The 21,714-nt window shown below is 45.3% G+C and overlaps 1 protein-coding gene across 1 annotated transcript in view; it reads left to right on the top strand.

Moving 5' to 3' along the window:
* atf6b (activating transcription factor 6 beta) overlaps positions 1-21,714 on the top strand; it is a 102,295-nt gene that overhangs the window by 71,204 nt on the left and 9,377 nt on the right. Inside the window, exons 11-12 of the mRNA XM_080182351.1 lie at positions 19,483-19,593; positions 20,270-20,369. Coding sequence (XP_080038477.1) covers positions 19,483-19,593; positions 20,270-20,369 — 211 coding nt within the window. The remainder of the gene's footprint in view (positions 1-19,482; positions 19,594-20,269; positions 20,370-21,714) is intronic.

The following is a 21,714-nucleotide window of genomic DNA, read 5'->3' as shown; positions in this document are numbered from 1 at the left end:
GCTTGTTCCAGACACCACCCTCTGAAACAATTGCTGCCTGGACCCTTTCATCTCTGTCCTCTCTTACCTTAAACCTATGCCCTCTAATTTTAAACTCCCCTACCTTTGGGAAAAGATGTTGAGTATCTAGCTGATCTATGCCCCTTATTATTTTATAGACCTCTGTAAGATCTTCCCTCAGCCTTCTCCAGGGTAAGAAGTCCTAGTCTATCCAGCCTGTCCTTATAACTAAAACCATCAAATTCTGGCAGCATCCTAGTAAATCTTGTCTGTACTCTTTCTTATTTAATAACATGCTTAAGTATGTGGTATCTGTCTCTCTAAGACGGTGCAGCAGAAGTGAGTCACCTGACTTGAAGGACCAATGGACACCAGAGGGTGCAGTCCTCTCTCAGGCAGAATCATCCAAAAACCACATTGTAAGCACGTAAAGACTGGAGCTATCCAAGCTTCTCATCAATGAATATCTTTTTGCAGCAAAGTCTCAACTCTCTCTTGATGACATCATGGCAGCCACAACATGACAAATCCCATTTTCCAGCACCTGGCCCCTTAGCCTTGTAGGTTACAACATTTCAGATGCAGGTCCTGGCACCATCTAAATGAGTTGAGCGTCTCAGCCTCAACCACCAATGTAAGCTGTGAATTCCAGACAGCCGACATTCTCTGGGTGAAAAAGACTTTTCCTCCTGTCCCCTCTAATCCTTCTACCAATCTCCTTAAATCTGTGCCCCCTGGTAATTGATCCCTCAGCTGCGGGAATAAGGTTTTACCATCTACCTATCAGGCACTTTCTAGCTTTGTGCAACTCAATCCCCCCTCAGCCTCCTCTCTTCTAAGGAAAACAACCCTAACCTACTCAATGTCTCCTCATAGCTGCAATTCTCAAGTCCTGGCAACATTCTTGTAGATCTCCTCTGTACTCTCTTATACCCTTCCTGCACTGTGCTGACTAGAACTGTGTTCCACTCATTCCATTCCCCAGCTCTTATCCCTTCAGATATTCATTGAGTTTCCTTTTGAAAGTTACCATTGCTTCCACCACCTTTTCAGGCAGTGCATTCCAGATCCTATGAAGAGGTGATGGTGAAGCGCTGCCTTAACTGCTGAACTGTCTGGTGTAGGAATACCCACAGTGCTGTTTGGAGGATGTTCCAGGATAGTCATCCAATGAAGGAATAACAATACATTTCCAAATCAGCATGGTGTATGGCATGAAGGGGAACTTGCAGGTGGTGCTGTTCCCATTTGTCCTCTGCCTTCATCCTAGGTAGTAGAAGTTGCAGATTTGGAAAGTGCTGTGAAAGGAGCCTTGGCGATTTGCTGCAGTGCATCTTGTGGATGCTGCTGAGTGGTGGTGGAAGGAATGAACCTTGAAAGTGGTGGATGGGGTGCCGGTGGGCTGTTTTGCCCCGGGTGGTGTGGAGTTTCTTGAGTGTTGGAGTTGCACTTATCCAGACAAGTGGAGAGTATTCCATCACACTCCTGACTTGTGCCTTGTAGGTAGTGGACAGGCTTTGGGGAGTCAGTAGGTGAGTTACCCGTCACAAAATTCCGAGCCTCTGACCTGCTCTTATGGGTTCAGTTTCTGGTCAATGGTAACCCCGGAGGATGCTGATAATGGGGGATTCAGTGGTGGTAATGTCACGGGGTGAGAATTAAATTCTCTCTTATTAGAGATGGTAATTGACTGGCACTTGTGTGGCGCAAATGTAACTTTGTTGGTCTGAATTAGCCCAGGTCTTGTTGCATGTAGGCACAGGCTACTCCAGCATCTGGGGAGTTGCAAATGGGACTAAATACTGTGCAATCATCCCACCTCTGACCTTTATGGTGCAGGGAAGGTCATTGATTAAGTAGCCAAAGCTGGGTTAGGTCTAGGACATAACCTGATGAAGTCTTGTAGTGACGTCCTGGGGCTGAGATAATTGACTTTCCAACAACCACAATCATTCTTTGTGCTATGTATGATTACAGCCTGTGGAGAAATTTCCCATTGGTTTCTATTGTCTTCAAGTTTGCAAAGGCTGCTGGTGGTACTCTTGTCAAATGCTGCCTTGATATCAAGGGCACTCACTCTCACTCCAGCTTCAGAACTTGGCTCTCGGCCTTACTCTGGCCAAGGTTGTTGTGAGGTCTGGCAGAACTTAAACTGAGCATTGATGAGAAGATTGCTGAGTTAGTGGTGTCTTGCAACACTGTCAAAGACATCGTCTATCATTTGCTGATCAAAAGTTGACTGAGCAGTAATTGGCCTGGTTGGATTTGTTGTGTTTCTTGTGTACAGGCCATACCTGGGCAATTTTCCACATTCCTGGTAAATGCCAGTGTTGTATTTGTACTGAAACAGTTTGGCTAGGGCCACAGCAAGTTCTGGAGCACAAGTCTTCAATGCTATTGCCAGAATATTGCCAGGACTCATAGGGCCTTTGTTTTTTTTTTATTCATTCATGGGACGTGGGCGGTGCTGGCTGGCCAACATTTATTGCCAATTCCTGGTTGCCCAAGGGCAGTTAAGAGTCAACCACATTGCTGTGGTTCTGGAGTTGTGTAGGCCAGACCAGGTAAGGACAGCAGATTTTCTTCCCTAAAGCATATTATTGATTCAGATGAGATTTTGTGACAATCGACAATGGTTTCATGTCATCAGTAGATTCTTAATTCCAGATTTTTATTTTGTATCGAATTCAAATTCTACCATCTGCCAAGGCGGGATTCAAACCTGGGTTCGAACAACATTAGCTGAGTATCTGGATTAATTGTCTAGCGATAATATCACAAGACCATCACCTCCCCTTGATATCACATGGGTGAATCAAATTGGCTGAAGGTTGACATCTGTGATGCTGGGGACCTCCAGAGGAGGCTGAGATGGATCATCCACTCAGCACTTCTGGCTGAAGATGGTGGTCTTTGCGGTAACATTGCAGGTTGTTTTGGGGAATGGCAAGTCCTTTGTTTCCAGTGCACCTTTGGTAACACCTAGATTTACCAGACTGATTCCGGGAATGGTGGTGACTGATGTATGAGGAGAGATTGACTAGGTTAGGATCGTTTTCGCTGGAGTTCAGATTTACAAAATTCTAACAGGACTAGACAGGGTCGATGCAGGGAGGATACTCCCAATGATAGGGGAGACCAGAACCAGGGTCACAGTCTGAGGATTCAGAGTAGACCATTTAGGACAGAGATTAGACATTTCTTCACCCAAAGAGTGGTGAGCCTGTGGAATTCATTACCACAGGAAGCAGTTAATGCCATAACATTGAATGTATTCAAGAGGCGGCTGGATATAGTATTTGGAGCGAATGGGATCAAAGGTTATGGAAAGAAAGGCCTCCTCCTGCTCCTATTTCTAGTTTCTATGCTTTTATTCACTATGCACTTCCTTTTGCAAACCAAGGGTGTATGTATCCAAACTCAAACCTGAATTAGAGGCTGACGAGAGGGGAAAACATATTCACTGTACACAGACTAAGGCTGCAACACAGATGGAGAATGTGTTGCTTTGGGATTCCCCAGGGTTTTGGTAGACCTTTATCTGGGGGCAGTGAGGTGGTAATTCTGACAGACACAAACCTTTCCCTGAGGGAGTCTGACAGACAGATGGACTTGCCCCAAGGTGGCTGGAGGGTTCAATTAAATTCACTGACTCCAAAACTATCAGGGTGAGGCACATTTTAGAGGCAGCCACATTCTTGCAGAGAGTGCTATGCAGAAAGGATTTCGACCTGGGCTGACTGGTAATGGAGGGTTACTGCAGGCTAATTCAGGATACCACATGTTGAATATTGGAACAGCACGTCTGGGGATTAAACTAAGTGAAGGAGAGCTAAAGAATACCATACACTGTGAATTCTAGGTGATGGTCATTTTCAGAGGTCCTCAAATGCCTGGCATTACTGCTGAAACTAGTACGTGACCTGGTTTAGTTTACTCATTGATGGGATGTGGATGTCGCTGGCTGCGCCTCCATTTATTACCCACATTTAAACTGATAGTCATCTCAGAGGGCATTTAAGAGTCAACCAAATTGCTGTGGGCCTGGAGCCACATGTAGGCCAGACTAGGTAAGGATGGCAGGTTCCCTTCCCTGAACAGGGATCAGGGTTTTTACAACATTTCAACAATTCAGATTTCACCAACTGACATGGTAGGATTTGAACCTGGGTCTCTGGATTACAAGTCCAGTTGAGTTTGTCTGTATATGCCCTGTTGAGAACACAATTCCTCACTCACCTGATGAAGGAGCCTGAGACTCTGAAAGCTAGTGCTGCCAAATAATTCTGTTGGACTTTAACCTGGTGTTGTGAGACTTCTTGCTGTGCTTACCCCTGTCCAACGCCAGCATCTCCACAACATTACGAGTCCAATGACAGTGCCAGTACACCAGTCACCTGCACCTAGAGCGTGGCACAGAGTGAGAGAGAGAGAGAGACACACACACACATGGGACCTGGAGGAAATCCCACAAGAGTAACACATTTAATCCCTGTTTACTGGGGGCTGGGTAAGCAAGCAGCAAGTAAGAGCCACCCTGTTGGATGTCTGAGGCGGAAACAGAGGCAAATAAGTTAGTAAGCAGCGTGGAGAAAGGAAAAGACACTTTCAGCTGCAGCCGTGCGGAGAGATGAGAAGACAGGTTTGTGATTCAGGGACTGACGTGTACACACGGAAGATCAGCAGTTAAAATAGGCAAGAGCCAGGCTGAGGCTTGTATCCTGAATGCATTTAAACAGCTGAATGAAGTAATGGGAAGGTGAGGGTGGATTAGATTAAATTGGCTCCAAAACCTTTAACCTAAACGTTTCCTCTAATTTAGACTTCTCTTTATTAGGCTGCCGTTCATCAGGCCCACCCGTGCTTACTGACCTACTATTAACTCCCAGTCCACTGACGCTTCAATCCTAAAACTCTCCCCTGTGTTTTCATATCCCTCCCATGGACTGGCCTCTCCCTATCTTGCTACCTTCTCAAGCATGACCACTCTCAGGCACCTGCAACCCTCTCGTTCCAGCTTTGTGCACTTGCTCCACCATTGGTGGTCTTGTCTTTAGCTGCCACTGTGCCGATTGCTGGAACTCCCTCCTTAAACCTCCTTCCCTTCTGTTAAAATTGCTTTTAAAACCTGTGGCTTTGGCCACCCACCCTGAAACAGGGATATTTTAAAGGTGGATATGTAATAAAAGTTTTGCCTACGTGTGGAATTAGTAAGGGCTTGTGATCCACAGGCTTTGAAAAGGGTAGATTGTTTTCACTTTATGCTGTTATTGTGTACAATAATCAGCTCTTTTTAAATAGTCACTAGTAATGTTTTCCTTCTCTGTGTTCAGACTGCTTTTCCATTCCCTGAGGAGTTAAATCTGTTTTACTGTGCTGGAAGTTGGCATGTTAATCTTCAGCGAATCTTCCAGTCACTGCCAAATTGCTCCAGGATTGAACTATTATATTTTAGTTAGTTTGGTTTCCAGGGCAGCACTGGGTAAACAGGTAGATTGCCTTCTGACCCTGTCCCCTCTTTACAGATTATTCATGAGATTGATGCCAAAAACATCCCCAGTAATTCTAAAGTTGAACCTCCTTCACCTATTCTTTATTTTTTTTCATGCTTGACTTAACTGAATACCTTTAAATTCTGGGAAATAGGAAGCTGTTACCTCCATCTCCCCCACCCCCCGGCCACTGCTTGAAGGAGGAACCAGTTTTTTTGGTTTTTAACTTGATTTAATCTGTTATTGTCACGTGTATTATCATACAATAAAAAGCGTTGTTTCTTGCATACTGTTCATAGAGAAGGAAAGGAACAAGTGAAGAATATAGTGTTACAGTCATAGTTAGGGTCATAGAGGTTTACAGCATGGAAACAGGCCCTTCAGCCCAACTTTCCATGCCACCCTTTTTTAAATGACTAAGCTAGTCCCAATTGCCTGCATTCAGGCCATATCCCTCTATAGCCATCTTACTCATAACTGTCTAAACACTTCTTAAAAGACAAAATTGTACCTGTCTCTATTACTACCTATGGCAGCTTGTTCCAAACACTCTCACCCTCTGTGAAAAAATTGCCCCTCTGAACCCTTCTGTATCTCTCTCCTCTCACTTAAACCAAGTTTTAGACTCCCCTACCTTTGGGAAAAGATGTTGACTATCTAGCTGATCTCTGCCCCTCATTATTTCATAGATTTTGAAAAGATCTCCCCTAAACTCCTAAATTCCAGAGGAAAAAGTCCCTGTCTCTCCAGCTTCTCCTTATAGCTCAAACCATCAGGTCCTGGTAGCATCCCAGTAAATCTTTTCTGCACTCTTTAATAATATCCTTTCTATAATAGGGTGACCAGAACTGTACACAGTATTCGAAATGTGGCTTTACCAATGTCTTGTACAGTTTCAACAAGACATCCCAACTCCTGTATTCAATGTTCTGACTGATGATAACAAACACACCTAATACCTTCTTCACCACTCTGTCCACCTGTGACTCCACTTTCAATGAGCTATGAACATCTGCCCCTAGATCTCTCTGTTCTATAATTCTCCCCAGTGCCCTTCCATTAACTGAGTAAGTCAGCGTGTAGAGAAAGAGCAACGTAGTGCGAGGTAGGTCCATTCAAAATTCTGATGGCTGCAGGCAAGAAGCTGTTCTTGAGTTGATTGGGACATGACCTCAGACTTTTGTATCTTTTCCTGAAGGAAGAAAGTGGAAGAGAGTATGTCCGGGACACACAGTGTCTTTGATTATGCTGTCTGCTTTTGAGGCAGCGGGAAGTGTAGACAGAGTCTACACTGGGTGGCTGGTTTGCATGATTGAGTAGCTCAGCTGCAGTGAGACCCTATGTTAAAAGCACAAACTGTCTCAGACCAAACCTGCGTATCTGATTTCATTGTGAAATCATTCAGCATCTCTGTTTCCATCACCCCTGCTCACGCACATGTGCGCACACACCCCCTCCCAAACAATCCAGCCAGGAGGAAGCTGAAACAGCCATGTGGCAGTCAATGAGATCACAGTTTCTATCGACTCTTCCCGCTCAAAAAGGACAGTAGGACTAGGGGGCACAGCCTCAAGATAAAGGGGGGGCGGTTTAGAATGGAGTTGAGGAAGAACTTCTTCACTCAAAGGGTGGTGAATCTCTGGAATTCTCTGCCCGTTGAAGTGGTGGAGGCTACCTCGCTAAATATTTTTAAGACGCAGGTTGATGGGTTTTTGATAAGAGAGGGGATTAAGGGTTATGGGGAGAGGGCGGGAATGTGGAACTGAGCCACGACAGATCAGCCATGATCTTATTGAATGGCGGGGCAGGCTCGAAGGGCCAGATGGCTTACTCCTGCTCCTATTTCTTATGTTCTTATGTAATTCCACTTTCACGCCCTATCCCACGTCCCTCGATTCCATTTATATGGACACACGTAAGCAATGGAGCAGCAGTAGGCCATTTGACCCCTCGAGCCTGCTCCTCCATTCAATAAGACCATGGCTGATGTGTTTACATTTTGTGTTCAACATTCCTATGTACTGCTGAGGGCCTTTTCATTACCTTATCTAACAAGAATCCATCTACCTCCACCTTTAAAATATTCATTGACCCTGTCTCCACTGCCTTCTGAGGCAGCATCTCTGAAGTCTCACGCCCTCGGAGGGAAAAATTCTCCTCATCTCTGTCCTAAAAGGATGACCCCCATTTTTAAAATCATATTCCCTAGTTTGCACTCACGTCCACAGGAGGAAACATCCCTTCCATGTTTAAGACTATCAGGATCTAATATAACTTCAATCACGTCACCCCCTCATTCTTTTAAATTCCAGTGGAAACAAGCCCAGTCTGTCTAAACTCTCCTCATCGGACTGAGCCCATGCCCCACTAGTTCTCAACTCTCCAGCCAGAACCTTTCTACCATCTAAACCATGAAGTCATTCCAGCATAGAAGCAGACCATTTAGCCCATCCAGTCCACAAACAATCCAGTCAGTCCCACCACCACCAACATTCAACATCTCTGCTTCCATCACCCTAATTGGCACCAAGTTCCCAGGGCATTAGCATCCAAACTGCATAAAGAAAGTTCCCCCCCTCCTTTCTTTGTCTTTCTTACCTAAGCCTACCATAATCTCGATTATATCTCAACGTTCCAAGGAGAACAAACTCCAATTCTCCAACCTACCCTTGCAGCTAAAATCCCAGATCTCTGGAACCGTTCTGGTAAATCTCCTCTGCTCCCAATCCAGGATTGCCACAGTCTGACATGCCTGTGTGAATTTTCAGTTCCTACTTCAGACACCCTTTTGGTGATAGAAAGCAGGCAACACATCCAAGGCTGTGTTATTGCCTTTGGCTTTGCTGTGGCTTCGTGCCCATTAACCATTTGGGTTTTATAGATTATCCTTAAACAGCACTAACTCCCAATTTGATAGAGCACTCTTCTCTGTGGTGGGGAGGGGGTGGTGGTGGAGGAGATCTTTTGGCACTTTGCAGAGGTGGGAGAGATTGGGCAACTGGCGATGGAGGGAGGGTATCCAAAAACTCAGTTGGAAAGCATTCTCTTTTGAGAAGTTTCTTCAAAAGTGGAGAGTGGGGAACTACGTAACACGGCTGGAAGTGGAGGATGGCACAGTGGTCAGCACTGCTCAACACCAGGGACCTGGTTTCCATTCCCAGCTTGGGTCACTGTGCGGAGTTTGCACATTCTCCCTATGCCTGCATGGGTTTCTTCTGGGTGCTCCAGTTTCCTCCCACAGTCTGAAAAGGGTGCCGGCTAAGTGCATTGGTCATGCTAAATACCCCTCAGTGCACCCAAACAGGCGCCAGAGTGTGGCGCCTAGGCGATTTTCACAGTAACTTTATTGCAGTATTAATGTAAGCCTACTTGTGACAAATATATTTTTTTAAAAGTATAGAATGAAACATGGAAGGGAGGAGGATGAAGCAGGGGAACCAGGGGAATGGAGAGTCAGTGGAGATGACTTACCTCCCCGCCATTCTGGACTGACAGCTGGATGGACTTGCATGCTAGCCCACTGCTCTACACACACACACACACACACACACACACACACACACACACACACACACAAGCAATTCATTCCCCGTTTGGCATATGGTTTACTGCTAGCCACTCTTAATGGGGAAAAAAGAGGTAAGAAATTAGCTTTTAGATTTTGAGATAGATGAGGAATTTAGTGTGACGGAACCATAAACCAGCTTCAAAAGAAGCGAGCAGAGCAATGTAATTAAAGGGAAAAGATGTTTGATTGAATTGCCACATGTTTTCAAACATCCGAGAAAAGACGCAATGACCACTTCCTAATGATGCGTTCTCTCCCAGTATTTATTTTCACAAATCACCTGCACAAAATCATGTAGAATATTCCTGCCACTAGCAATAATTTTTTTTAGTATCCTGTCTTGGGATGTAAATGTCATTGGCTAGACAAACATTTGTTGCCTGTCCATAATTGCCCTTGAGATGGTGGTGCAACTGGGTGACTTGCCTGTTAAGAGCCAACCCCATGACTTGTTCTTACTGGTTATTGCTAATTGCTATGTTGTCATATGTAGGCCAGATCAGATTAGGGTGACAGATTTAGAAACTTAGAAACTAGAAGCAAAAACAGGCCATTTGGCCCTTTGAGTCTGCTCCACCATTCATTTTGATCATGGCTGGTCATATTCAACATCCTGATCACTCCTTCCCCCAATATCCCTTGATCCCTTTTGCCCCAAGAGCTATAAATAAGTTCTTCTTGAAATCACACAATGTTTTGGCCTCAACAACTTTCTGCGGTACTCATTCACCTCTGAGTGAAGAAATTTCTCATCTCAGTCTGAAAATCCTCAAACTGTGACCCCTTTCCATTGGTGACGCAGACGGGATTTTTACAACAGTTATAGTTTTATGGCACCTTTACTGAGGCATGAAGCATGGTCATAGAGGTTTACAGCATGGAAGCAGGCCCTTCGACCCAACTTGCAATGCTGCCCAGATTTTACCACTAAGCTAGTCCCAATTGCCTGCATTTGGCCCATATCGCTCTATACTCATTCTACCCATGTAGCTGTCTAAATGTTTTTTAAAAGACAAAATTGTACCTACCTCTACCTCTGGCAGCTTGTTCCTGACATCCTCTTTTTCTATCTTTTTCTATCTCTCTCTTCTCACTTTAAACCTATGCCCTCTAGTTTTAGACTCCCCTATCTTTGGGGAAATATGTTGACTATGGAGGGCCAGTTTTCTATTCCAGATTTTTCTATTAAGTTTATATTTTTTGATTAACTTTATATGTTTTGATTTTAATTGATTGCTAAATTGACTTACTGAATCAACATTTCACCAGCTATGATGGTGGGATTTGAATCCACATTCCTAGAGATGAGTTTCTGGATTACTAGTCCAGTGACATTACCACTGTGCCACGAGAGTTGGTGGGCAGCTATTCTGAAATGAAGTGTTGTACCTGGGATTTTTTTAACATAGTGAGATTGCAGGAAAGGATTTCTTTTTTGATTCAGTTGTTTCCTCCAATTACAAGGGTTTCCAAGTTAAGCACAGAGGGAGGGCTGGTGAAAATTCTGACTGCAACTCCAGTAGCTCTTAATGTAGAAATCCCTATATGCAGATCATAGAATCCCTACAGTGCTGAAGGAGGCCATTTGGCCCATCAAGTCTGCACCAACCACAATCCCACCCAGTCCCGATCCCCGAAGCCCCACATATTTTCCCTGACAGCCCCACTGACACTGAGTGGCAATTTACCATAACCAATCAACCTAACCCGCACATCTTTGGAGTGTGGGAGGAAACCAGAGCACACGGAGGAAACCCACGCAGGTACGGGGAGAATGTGCAAACTCTACACAGACAGTGACCCCAGTCGGCAGTTGAACTCGGGTCCCTGACGCTGCGAGGCAGCAGTGTTAACCACTGTGCCGCCATTGGGCTGGGCAAGATTAGCCTATATTGTTGAGATTCACCCATATAAAATGGCTTCTGACCCCATGCACCTTTAAGCACAGTAGCTTCTCTCAATATTAATTTTTTTTGAAAGCCAGATTTTATTTTTCATTCATGGGGTGTAGGTGTAGCTAAATCAACCAACATTTATTGCCCATCCTTAATTGTTCTTGAGAAGGCGGTGGAGAGCTGACTTCTTGAACCCCTGAGATGTAGGTACATCCACAGTTCTATTAGGGAGGGGTTACCAGAATTTTGTCCCGGTGACAGTGACAGAATGGTGATATATTTCCAAGTCAGGATGGTGAGTGACTTGGAGGGCTGAACTTCCGGGCGATTGTGTTCCCAGGTATCTGCTGCTCTTGTCCTTATAGATGGTAGTGGTCATGGGTTTAGATGGTGCTGCCTAAGGATTTTTGGTGAGTTCCTGCAGTGCGTCTTGTAGATGGTACACACTGCTGCTTCTGAGTATCAGTGGTGGAAGGAGTGAATGTTTGTGGAAGGGATAGCAATCAAACAGGCTGCTTTGTCCTGGATGATGCTGATCATCTTGTGTTCTTGAAGCTGGTCTCATGCAGGTATGTGGAGAGTATTCTGTCACACTCCTGACCAGTGCCTTGTAGATGGTGGACAGGCTTTGAGGAGCCAGGAGGTGATTCACTCTCCCCCCTTGAAGAACACTTTTGTGGAAGAGTGGGGTCACAGGGAAGGGGAGCAGGAAGAATGGGGTCACAGTGGAGGAGGAAGAGGAGGAGGAGTGGGGTCACGGGAGGGAGGAGGAGGAGTGGGGTCACGTGGAGGGAGGGATGAACAGGGAGACGAGTGGGGTCACCGGGGGTGGAGGGGAGAGAAGGAGTGGGGTCATCGGAGGGGAGGAAGGAATGGGATCATGGGGGGAGAAGGAGGAGTGGGGTCACGGGGGAGAAGTGGAGGAGTGGGGCTCAAGGGGGGAGTGGGGCTGTGGCGGTGGGGGGGAAATGTGTTATGGAGCAAACCAGCAAATTAAACCACTCAGCATGTTTGCAGACACTTTTCAGTATGCAGACTCTTCAGTACCATCATATACCCGAGCAAAGACTTGTGATGCAAAATAATGCTGCTGTTAGTAAAAGAGCTAAATCTTTTCTGCATTCATAGATTAATATTCCAGGCTTTTAATGACTGGCAGATGTGAATTGAGCCTCAATGCCCATTTCAGCAGATTTGATTTGATTTATTATTGTCACACGTATTAACAGACAGCGAAAAGTATTGATTCTTGCGCGCTATACAGACAAAGCATACTGTTCCTAGAGATGAAGATGAGAGTGCGCAGAATGTAGTGTTACAGTTATACCTAGGCTGTTGAGAAACGTCAGTTTAGTGCAAGGTAGGTCCATTCAAAAGTCTGATGGCGGCAGGGAAGGAGCTGTTTTTGAGTCAGTTGGTGCATGAACTCAGACTTTTGTATCTTTTTCCCAAAGGAAGAAGGTGGAAGAGAGTATACCCAGGGTGGGTGAGGTCCTTAATAATGCTGGTTGCTTTTCCGAGGCAGCGGAAAGACAGAGTTGATGGATGGAAGACTTGTTTGCATGATGGATTGGGCTACATTCACGACCTTTTGTAGTTCCTTGTAGTCTTGCGCAGACTAGAGGTCATATCAAGGTGTAATACAACCAGGAAGAATGCTTCTGTGGTACATGTGTAAAGTTGGTGAAAGTTATAGTGGACATACCAAATTTCCTTAGCCTTCTGAGAAAGTAGAAGCGTTGGTGGACTTAACTGTAGTGTCAGCATGGGGGGGTGGGGGGCAGGACAGGACAGGCTGTTGGTGATCTGGACATCTAAAAACTTGAAGCTCTCTACCATTTCTGTCCCCATTGATGACGACAAGGGCATGGTCTCCTTTATGCTTCTTGAAGCCGTTGATTATCTCTTCATTTTGTTAACATTGAGGGAGAGATTACTGTCGCTACACCAGTTCACCAAATTCTCTAACTCATTCCTGTACTCTGTCCCGTCATTGTTTGAGGTCCGACCCACTGCGGTGTGTCGTCAGCAAACTTGAAAATTGAGTTGGAGAGAAATCTGGCCACACAGTAATAGGTGTATAAGGAGCAGAGTAGGGGGCTGCTAATACAGCCTTGTGGGGCACCAGTGTTGGGGATGACCGGGGATGAGGTGTTGTTGCCTATCCTTACTGATTGCAGTCTTGAGTTAGGAAGTTCGGGATCCAGTCACAGAGGGAGGAACTGAGGCCCAGGCCATGGAGTTTGGAGGTGAGTTTTTTTTTTAGGAATAATGTTGTTGAAGGCTGAGCTGGAGGTAATAAATAGGAGTCTGACATAAATGTCTTTGTAATCTAGGTGTTCCAGGGTTAAGTGCAGGCCAGAATGATGGTGTCTACTGTGGACCTGTTGCAGCGGTAGATTAACTGTAGTGGATCCAGGTAGTCTAGGAGGTTGGAATTGATTCGCAGCTGCCCATGTCTGCGAGCATTGTAACCCCAGAGGAAAGTCGTACCATTTTCTAATCTGCTTTGTTACAGTCTTCAGCAGAGAGAAAGCGCTTGCATTTCTGTAGCAGCTTTCACATCCCAGAATGTCCCAGAGCATTGCCCTGGCAATGGACAGTTTTTGAAGTGATGTTATCAAGTGGAGGAAAATGTGACAATTTGCACTCAAAGCTCCTACCAACTGGGCAATGAGAGTTTTAAATGATGATATTTGAGGGCCACGTATCTGTCAACATGCCAGAGCCAGGATTCCCTTGCCTGCATGATCATTTATATTCAGTTGAAAGATAAAGCAGGAAAATCGCAGCTTCATCTCTCCTGCCAGGAGGAGGAGACTATCATGGGCTCCCATCAGCTTTTGTGGAACAACTCCCAGTTGGGGTTCTCTCAATGTCGTATGGGCTGGTCTCGGTCTCTGTCTCTGCGGCTGTGTCTGATTTGATTTGATTTATTATTGTCAGCATGTATTAACATGAAAAGTATTGTTTCTTGCACGCCATACAGACAAAACACACCGTTCATTGAGAAGGAAACGAGAGTGCAGAATGTAGTGTTACAGTCACAGCTAGAGTGTAGAGAAGAATCAACTTAATGCAAGATAAGTCCATTCAAAAGTCTGACAGCAGCAGGGAAGGAGCTGTTCTTGAGTCAGTTGGTACGTGACCTCAGACCTTTGTATGTTTTTCCCAAAGGAAGAAGTTGGAAGAGAGAATGTCCGGGATGCGTGAGGTCCTTAATTATGCTGGCTGCTTTTCTGGGGCAGCGGGAAGTGTAAACACAGTCAATAGATGGGAGGCTGGTTTCATGGATTGGGCTACGTTCACAATGTTTTATAGTTCCTTGCGGCCTTGGACAGTGTTTTATTTACTTACAGGACATGCGCATCACTGGCATAACAAGAATTTATTGACCACCCCTAATTGTGTGTGTCTCTGTGTTTGTGTGTGTCTCTGTGTGTGTGTGCGTGCCCTCTGTGTGTGCGCTCATGTATGCAAGGACCCGGCTTTGATTCCCAGCTTGGATCGCTGTCTGTGTGGAGTTTGCACATTCTCTGTGTCTGAGTGGGTTTCCTCTGGGTGCTCTGATTTCCTCCCACACTCCAAAAATGTACAGGTTAGGTGAATTGGCCATGCTAAAGTGTGTCTCAGTGTACCTGAACCAGGCACCGGAATGTAGTGACTAGGGGATTTTCACAGTAGCTTCATTACAATGTGAATGTCAGCCTACTTGTATCTAATAAAGTTTTTTACGTGTGTGTGTGTGCATGTGTGTATGCATGTCTCTGTGCAAGCATGTGTCTGTGCATGGTTGATGTGCGTGATGTGAATTTGAAATATTCTCCGTCCTTCTGGATCACCCCTGGGCTTGATCCATTCTCAGACTCACATGCACTCACTTGGATCAGGGCAAAGCTGTTTGCTGTAAATATTCCCGTTTCCATATTTCCTTGGCTCCATGCACTGACGCTATCTGCATCATCCCTTATCCCACACTTGGTAAAGACCCTGGATATTGAAAGGCAATTTCCATGACCTACTGAATATTTCTTGTCTTCACTTTGCCTGAACTGACTTATTGTTAACTGAGACTTCAAAGATGTTATGAGGGTGTGTAAGGGAGCGTGGGGAGTTATGGTAGACAGGTGAAATTAGGTCACACATCAGCCTTGGTTGATGAAACAGGCCCAAGGGGCCAAATGGCCTCTATTTCCTCACTAAGCGATCGCAGGAATTGGGTTTAATTCAGATTTCAGGTTGCCCAGTGAGAAATTGGGTATCCGTTTATCTTGGAGAAGCATAACTTTGTTTAAAGTTGCAAGAATTCCTGAGGCACACTTGATTTAATGCCAGGCTCAAGTGTGGCCCTTAGCCCAAGCAGAAAGCTGATCCCCCTCTGGCACACTATGAATGGCTGTTTAGCATGATTCATGGTTGTTGTGGAAATCGTGCTTATTGTGCACATTATGTATGTGTTGAGAGGGCTGGTGACTACTTGCACAAAAGCATTCCCTTCCGCCCAATAGAGTATAACCTATTCACAAAGCAGGCTTCGGGCACCTAGTGAGCTAACGTGTCTGGAATTTGTGGTTACTGCCGCGGGTTTGAGGGTACTCAGGCTGGTCATAGCGGTTGCTCTGAATCCTCTGCTATCTCTGCATTGTCTGTGCTATGGTCAGAGCCTTGGATGCAGGCAGGTGGAACAGAGAGGAGCCTCACTCCCCCAGCTTTGTTGATTACTTTTGCAGCCCAGTTTCATTTCCTGAACCTATTGCATGATGCACACAAACATGAGCAAGTTTTGTTTATTGTAAGGATGCGGGTAATCAAACGAGGACAGTACGTGCTGAATGTCAACTCTAAGCCTCTTTAATCTAATCTTGTGCAGAATATTAAAGTGCACGTGTAATTCTGCTCCAAAAGTTATTGTTGACAGCTTGTGGCTTTCAGCTTTTGTTTGCATTGCCTGAGATTTACGACCCTGTACAACCCTCCACACAACTTGTTCATTCCTTTGTAATTGAGATCCCTGATCAGGGCATTAAGTTAAAACGGTTGTGCAACCCATCCCCAACCTTACTGGAGAGTTAAAAAGACTTGTGTTTATATCGCACTTTCTGTGACCACCAGATGTTCCAGAGTGCTTTTACGTCCACTAAAATATTTTTTCAATGTAGTCACGGACATTCTGCAGGAAGTATGGCCGCCAATTTCTGTTCAGCAAGCTCAACAAACAGTGTGATGGTGATCAAGTGATCTGTATTTCAGATTGAGACTTTTTTTTCATTCATTCGAGAGATGTGCCAGGCCAACATTTATTGCCCATCCGAACGCACGCATAGTGCATGTGAAACAATACTTTTAGCTGTATACGAATACACGTGACAATAATAAATCAAATCAAAACTTGCCCTCGACTTGGACAGACTTTTATTCATTCACGGGACATGGGTGTCGCTGGCTGACCAGTATTTATTGCTCATCTGTAGTTTTTCTTGGAGGGCAATTGAGAGTCAACCACATTGCTGTAGCTCGAGTCACATGTAGGCCAGACCAGGTAAGGATGACAGATTTTCTTCCCTGAAGGATATTAGTAAAGCAGATGGGTTTTTATGATAGTTGACAATGGGTTCCATTGTCATCAGTTGATACTTAATTCCAGATTTTTTTTGTATTGAATTCAAATTTCATCATCTGCCATGGTGGGTTTCGAACCCAGAACATTAGGTGTGTTTCTGGGTTATTCTTGCGATAATACCACTAGGCCATTGCCTCCCCTTGGGAAACTGGCAGAACTTGTTCTTCATCAAGACCTTTTCCATCTGCCCGAGCAGGCAGACAGGGTTGACAGGTCATCAGAGAGATGGCACCTTTCAGAGTGCGGCACATCCTCGGTCCAGTGCCAGACTATCTGCTGGATGAGCCTGGATCCTTATGATTCAGAGGCTACCAACTGAGCCAAGGCTGACAAACCTTTTGGCAAAGGTGTTGACTTGAAAACACATCCACAAAATGGAAATTCTGAAATGCAGGTTTTGGCCCACGCACACTTTCTATCGCACAGGGAATAGGAGAGCGATAGTAACAAACCACTGACAGATGGCCAAAAACTTAGGATTCAGTTTCAGGGTGGAAACAGGCACAGAGTGCATTTCAGGGAGGAAAATTCCAAGCTTAGTGCCCAGGCTGCTTCAAACTGGCAATGCTGGAGTAATTAAAAAGAAATATTCAAGATTTAGAATTGGAGATGCACAATGGGGGTCGAAGGATATTAAAGTGAGGGAAGAGCACCCTGGAGGATTTTGAAAGCAAGAGTGAGAATTATGAAATTGAGGATTGATAGACTGGGGCCAACTTGCGTCATCTCCGATGCGCAATGCTCTGAGAATGTGACTTCATGTGAGTTTTAGATGAGATCAGGTTTTCTGTTCAAGCTCAACAAGCAGCAGTAGGATGTTGACCAATGATCTGTTATGATGTTGATTGAGCTATGAATATCTTATTCAAGGGATGTGGGCTTCGGGGCAGATCGCTGGTGAGGAGAATATTGGGTAGAGGGAATACAGCAATGGTCTACCAGGCTGATTCCTGGGATGGCGGGTCTGTCATTTAGGATTACATTCACTGGTGTTTATAAGAGTGAGAGGGGATCTTAGAAAAACGTATAAAATTCTAATAGGATTAGACAGGGTTGATTCAGAAAGAATGTTCCCGGTGGTGGGGGTGTCTCGAACTCAGGGGTCATAGTTTGAGGATAAGGCGTAAACCTTTTAGAACTGAGGTCAGGAAAAATTGCTTCACCCAGAGGACGGTGAATGTGTGGAATTCACTACCTCAAAGTGGTTGAAGCCAAAATGCTGTCTGATTTTCAAGAAGAAATTAGATATAGTTCTTGGTGTTAAAAGGATCATGGGATGTTTCAGGAATCCGGATATTGAATTTGATGATCTAAATGAATGGCAGAGCAGGCTCGAAGGTTTGAATGGCCTACCCCTGCTTCTAACTTCTATGTTTCTTTCACCTCAGCATGGACCAGCAACAGCACTGCTGGAACACCAGGACAATCCATTAACAACCCCAGTTGAACTGTCTTTGTGTGGTCTAGTAATCCATTCATCCTGGGTGCAGGGAATGGGAAAATCTGCCCAGGACCTGTTTATTCTGGACCTGAAATCGTCCTTTGGAGGTGATCAAGACTTTGGGGGACACACGAGCGATCGCATTGCTGGGTGTTTTTCCGCAGTTGAGATGAATGTAACATGAGTTTGACATTTTTTTTTTCTGAAGCTGTAACGATAACACTGAGATGGGCATTCCTCAGGGATCTTATCTCACTGATCCGGAAATGTAGATGAACTGGCCTCTGCTGACACAATACAACTGCACATTTCCGGGCCAGAGAATTTTATCTGACCCATGACTTTTCACTTGTCAAACAAACTTGTCGATGTAAAAACACCCCTCAGTTTAATAAACCCCATTTCTTGCATTTCCCTTTCTGATGCAGTGACAGCTCCTGGCTGCTGTGAAGAACATTCACCAGATTACAGCAGGCACCACTTGCGCAGCGATTGTTCCCTCATGTATCAAAGCCACTCCAGCCCGACTCCCCTGTGCTAGTTTTGAATTCCCCAAGTTGTGCTGTCTTTCCCAAGTTGATTTAATCAAGCAGTTATAAATTTTGAGGGCTTTTGACAGAGTAAATAAGGAGAAAATGTTTCTGCTGGCAGGTGGGTCATTAATCAGAGGAGGTGCATTTGAAATAAATAGGCAAAAATGATACCGGCAGTAGATGGGAATTTATTTTTTGGCTCCAAGTTATTGTGACCTGGAATGGACTGTCTGATCAGGATGTGGGGAAAGTCAATGTAACTTTTAGACAGGGAATTCAATATACACCTGAAGGAGTAATTAACTGGGCTGTTGGGAAAGTGGAGGCTGAGGGTCAGGGGAAAGGGGGGCAATACTAATTGCATAGCCGCCCACCCCGGGACACTCCAGTGCTGTGCTGGAGGAGTGCTGCATGTTCGGAGGTGCTGTACTTGGATGAGGCATTAAAAACCAAGGTGGACAGAAGTAATCCCATGAGACTATTTTGACGAAGGCGAGCTATCCCAGTGTGGCGACCTCTATATGCCCTTTAATCCACATCACTTAAACAGATTGTCTGCTTATAATCAGTAAGCACTTTGGGATTGTTTGCTGTGTGCAAATTAGCTGTCACATTTACAATGACCACATTTGTGAAGTGTCCAAGACGTGGCGTGGCGGTAGAATTCCGGCAAATTAGTTGAATGACCACCTCATGTGTGGTGAATGTTAATATAGCAATGCCACATTATCCAGTGAGTGATGGCATATTAGCTGATGATAAATCTCCAGTGTCCCTCTTTAAAGTGGGTTTGTGAGTTTGTATTAAAAATGCAGTTGACCGGTAAGAGGTGATATTGCTAATATTTAATCCCCTCCAAACCTGCGTAGCTCAGAGTTCTGCTTTATTTTCCAACCCTGGCTCCACGTCATCCTTTTCCTGCTTTTGTTTCAGCAACGTCACCATGGCGTACTCTGATGTGAAAGACTTGGTGCTGCGTGACATCGACCGAATCCTCTTCCCTTCCTCCGACTGCCGTCAGTTTAACAAGACGGAATCGCTCAGGTAGTTTTATGCTTTGGGGGCTGGGGGTGCAAAATTTGACTTTCCTTCATCAGGTTGGGAACGGGTGGCTGGGCACACATTGAGGATGGAGGTTGGGGTGGGGGGGGAGGTGGTGGTGGGGGATGTGGCAATGCGGTAAAAGAACGACAAGGTCCCATCTTCACTCCAGAGCTGTGAGCGGATGTGCCAGAGAATTTTGTACAGCCCTTCTCCCACTCATAGGGTGGCATAGTGGTTAGCACTGCTGTCTCACAGCACCAGGGACCCGAGTTCAATTCCTAGCTTGGGTCACTGTCTGTGTGGAGTTTGCACGTTCACCCTGTGTCTACGTGGGTTTCCTCCTGGTGCTCTGGTTTCTTTCCACAGTCCGAAAGATGTGCTGGTTAGGTGCATTGGCCATGCTAAATTCTCCGTCAGTGTACCCGAACAGGCGCTGGAGTGTGGCGACCAGGGGATTTTCACAGTTACTTAGTTGTAGTGTTGATGTAAGTCTACTTGTGGCACTAATGAATAAACTTCTTAAAACTTTTCCCAGAATTTACGTAGAAGGAAATTTCAGCCCAGTGTTGCCTCTGTTGAGGAAGCAGATTTAAAATTGAAGCGTCTCTCTCTAATTCAATCTAGCTACTGAAATGCGAGGCTTGACGTTACATTGTGAGCTTTATTTTCGATTCAGGCTTGCTGATGAATTACGTGGCTGGGTGCATAGACACCAAATTGAAAGGACAAAGTCCAACGAGAAACCAAAGCGTCAAAAGAAATTTAAACAAGGCATGGTAGGTAGAGATTACCCCAATGTAGGCCATGACGGTACAAGCTGAAGTAAAGGTGGCTGATCCTACCATTTAATTGTGTGTAGGTTATTACTTATTTAGTACCCAACTGTTATTTCACTAAGGATGTGGTGGGGGTGGGGGGGCCCTTCACAGAATTAAAAGCGGTCTCAGCTGGGCTACCCAAATGTGGAAACCATAAAGACTATTGGCCATTGTCTCATCTCATCCTTGCATGTTATAATAACCAGGATTTCACAGCTTTGAGGCATTTTTGTATCTCTGGATTTAGTGTTTAGTCTCCTATCCTTATTCTCTAATCTGGCCTCTGCCTCAGCCTCTCCCCTCTCTATATATTAATGATCTGGATGAGGGTATAGTTGGGTGGATTAGTAAATTTGCTGATGACACCAAAGTCGGAGGTGTGGTAGATTGTGAGGAAGGGTGTCATAGTTTGCAGGAAGACTTGGACAGGTTGCAGAGCTGGGCCGAGAGGTGGCGGATGGAGTTTAATGCGGAGAAGTGTGAGGTAATTCACTTTGGTAGGAATAACAGATGTGTCGAGTATAGGGCTAACGGGAGGACTTTGAAGAGTGTGGATGAACAGAGGGATCTAGGTGTATGTGTACATAGATCCCTGAAAGTTGGGAATCAAGTAGATAAGGTTGTTAAGAAGGCATACGGTGTCTTGGCGTTTATTGGTAGGGGGATTGAATTTAGGAGTCGCAGCATCATGTTGCAACTGCACACAACTCTGGTGCGGCCGCACTTGGAGTACTGTGTGCAGTTCTGGTCCCCACATTACAGGAATGATGTGGAGGCTTTGGAGAGGGTGCAGAGGAGGTTTACCAGGATGTTGCCTGGTATGGAGGGGAGGTCCTATGAGGAGAGACTGAAGGATTTGGGGTTGTTTTCGCTGGAAAGAAGGCGGCTAAGAGGGGATCTTATTGAAACATATAAGATGATTAGAGGTTTAGATAGGGTGGACAGTGATAGCCTTTTTCCTCGGATGGAGAAAGCTAGCACGAGGGGGCATGGCTTTAAATTAAGGGGGTTAGTTATAGGACGGATGTCAGGGGTAGGTTCTTTACCCAGAGGGTGGTGAGGGATTGGAATGCCCTGCCTGCTGCAGTTGTAAATGCGCCTAGTTTGGGGGTGTTTAAGAGATCCGTGGATAGGTGTATGGACGAAAAGGGATTGGTTTAGGTTAGCGGGTCATTGTTTTAACTGGTCGGCGCAACATCGTGGGCCGAAGGGCCTGTTCTGCGCTGTAATGTTCTATGTTCTATAACCTCGTTCACTAACTTGACCCCTCCTCCTGCCTAACTTCCTCCACTGCCTCTCCCTC

Source organism: Carcharhinus amblyrhynchos, unplaced genomic scaffold (genome assembly GCF_965287045.1).
Source record: "Carcharhinus amblyrhynchos unplaced genomic scaffold, sCarAmb.v2.hapA scaffold_52, whole genome shotgun sequence".
Taxonomy (NCBI): Eukaryota; Metazoa; Chordata; class Chondrichthyes; order Carcharhiniformes; family Carcharhinidae; genus Carcharhinus; species Carcharhinus amblyrhynchos.
The sequence above is the reverse complement of the archived record's forward strand: the minus strand, read 5'-3'. Positions and strand labels throughout refer to the sequence as shown.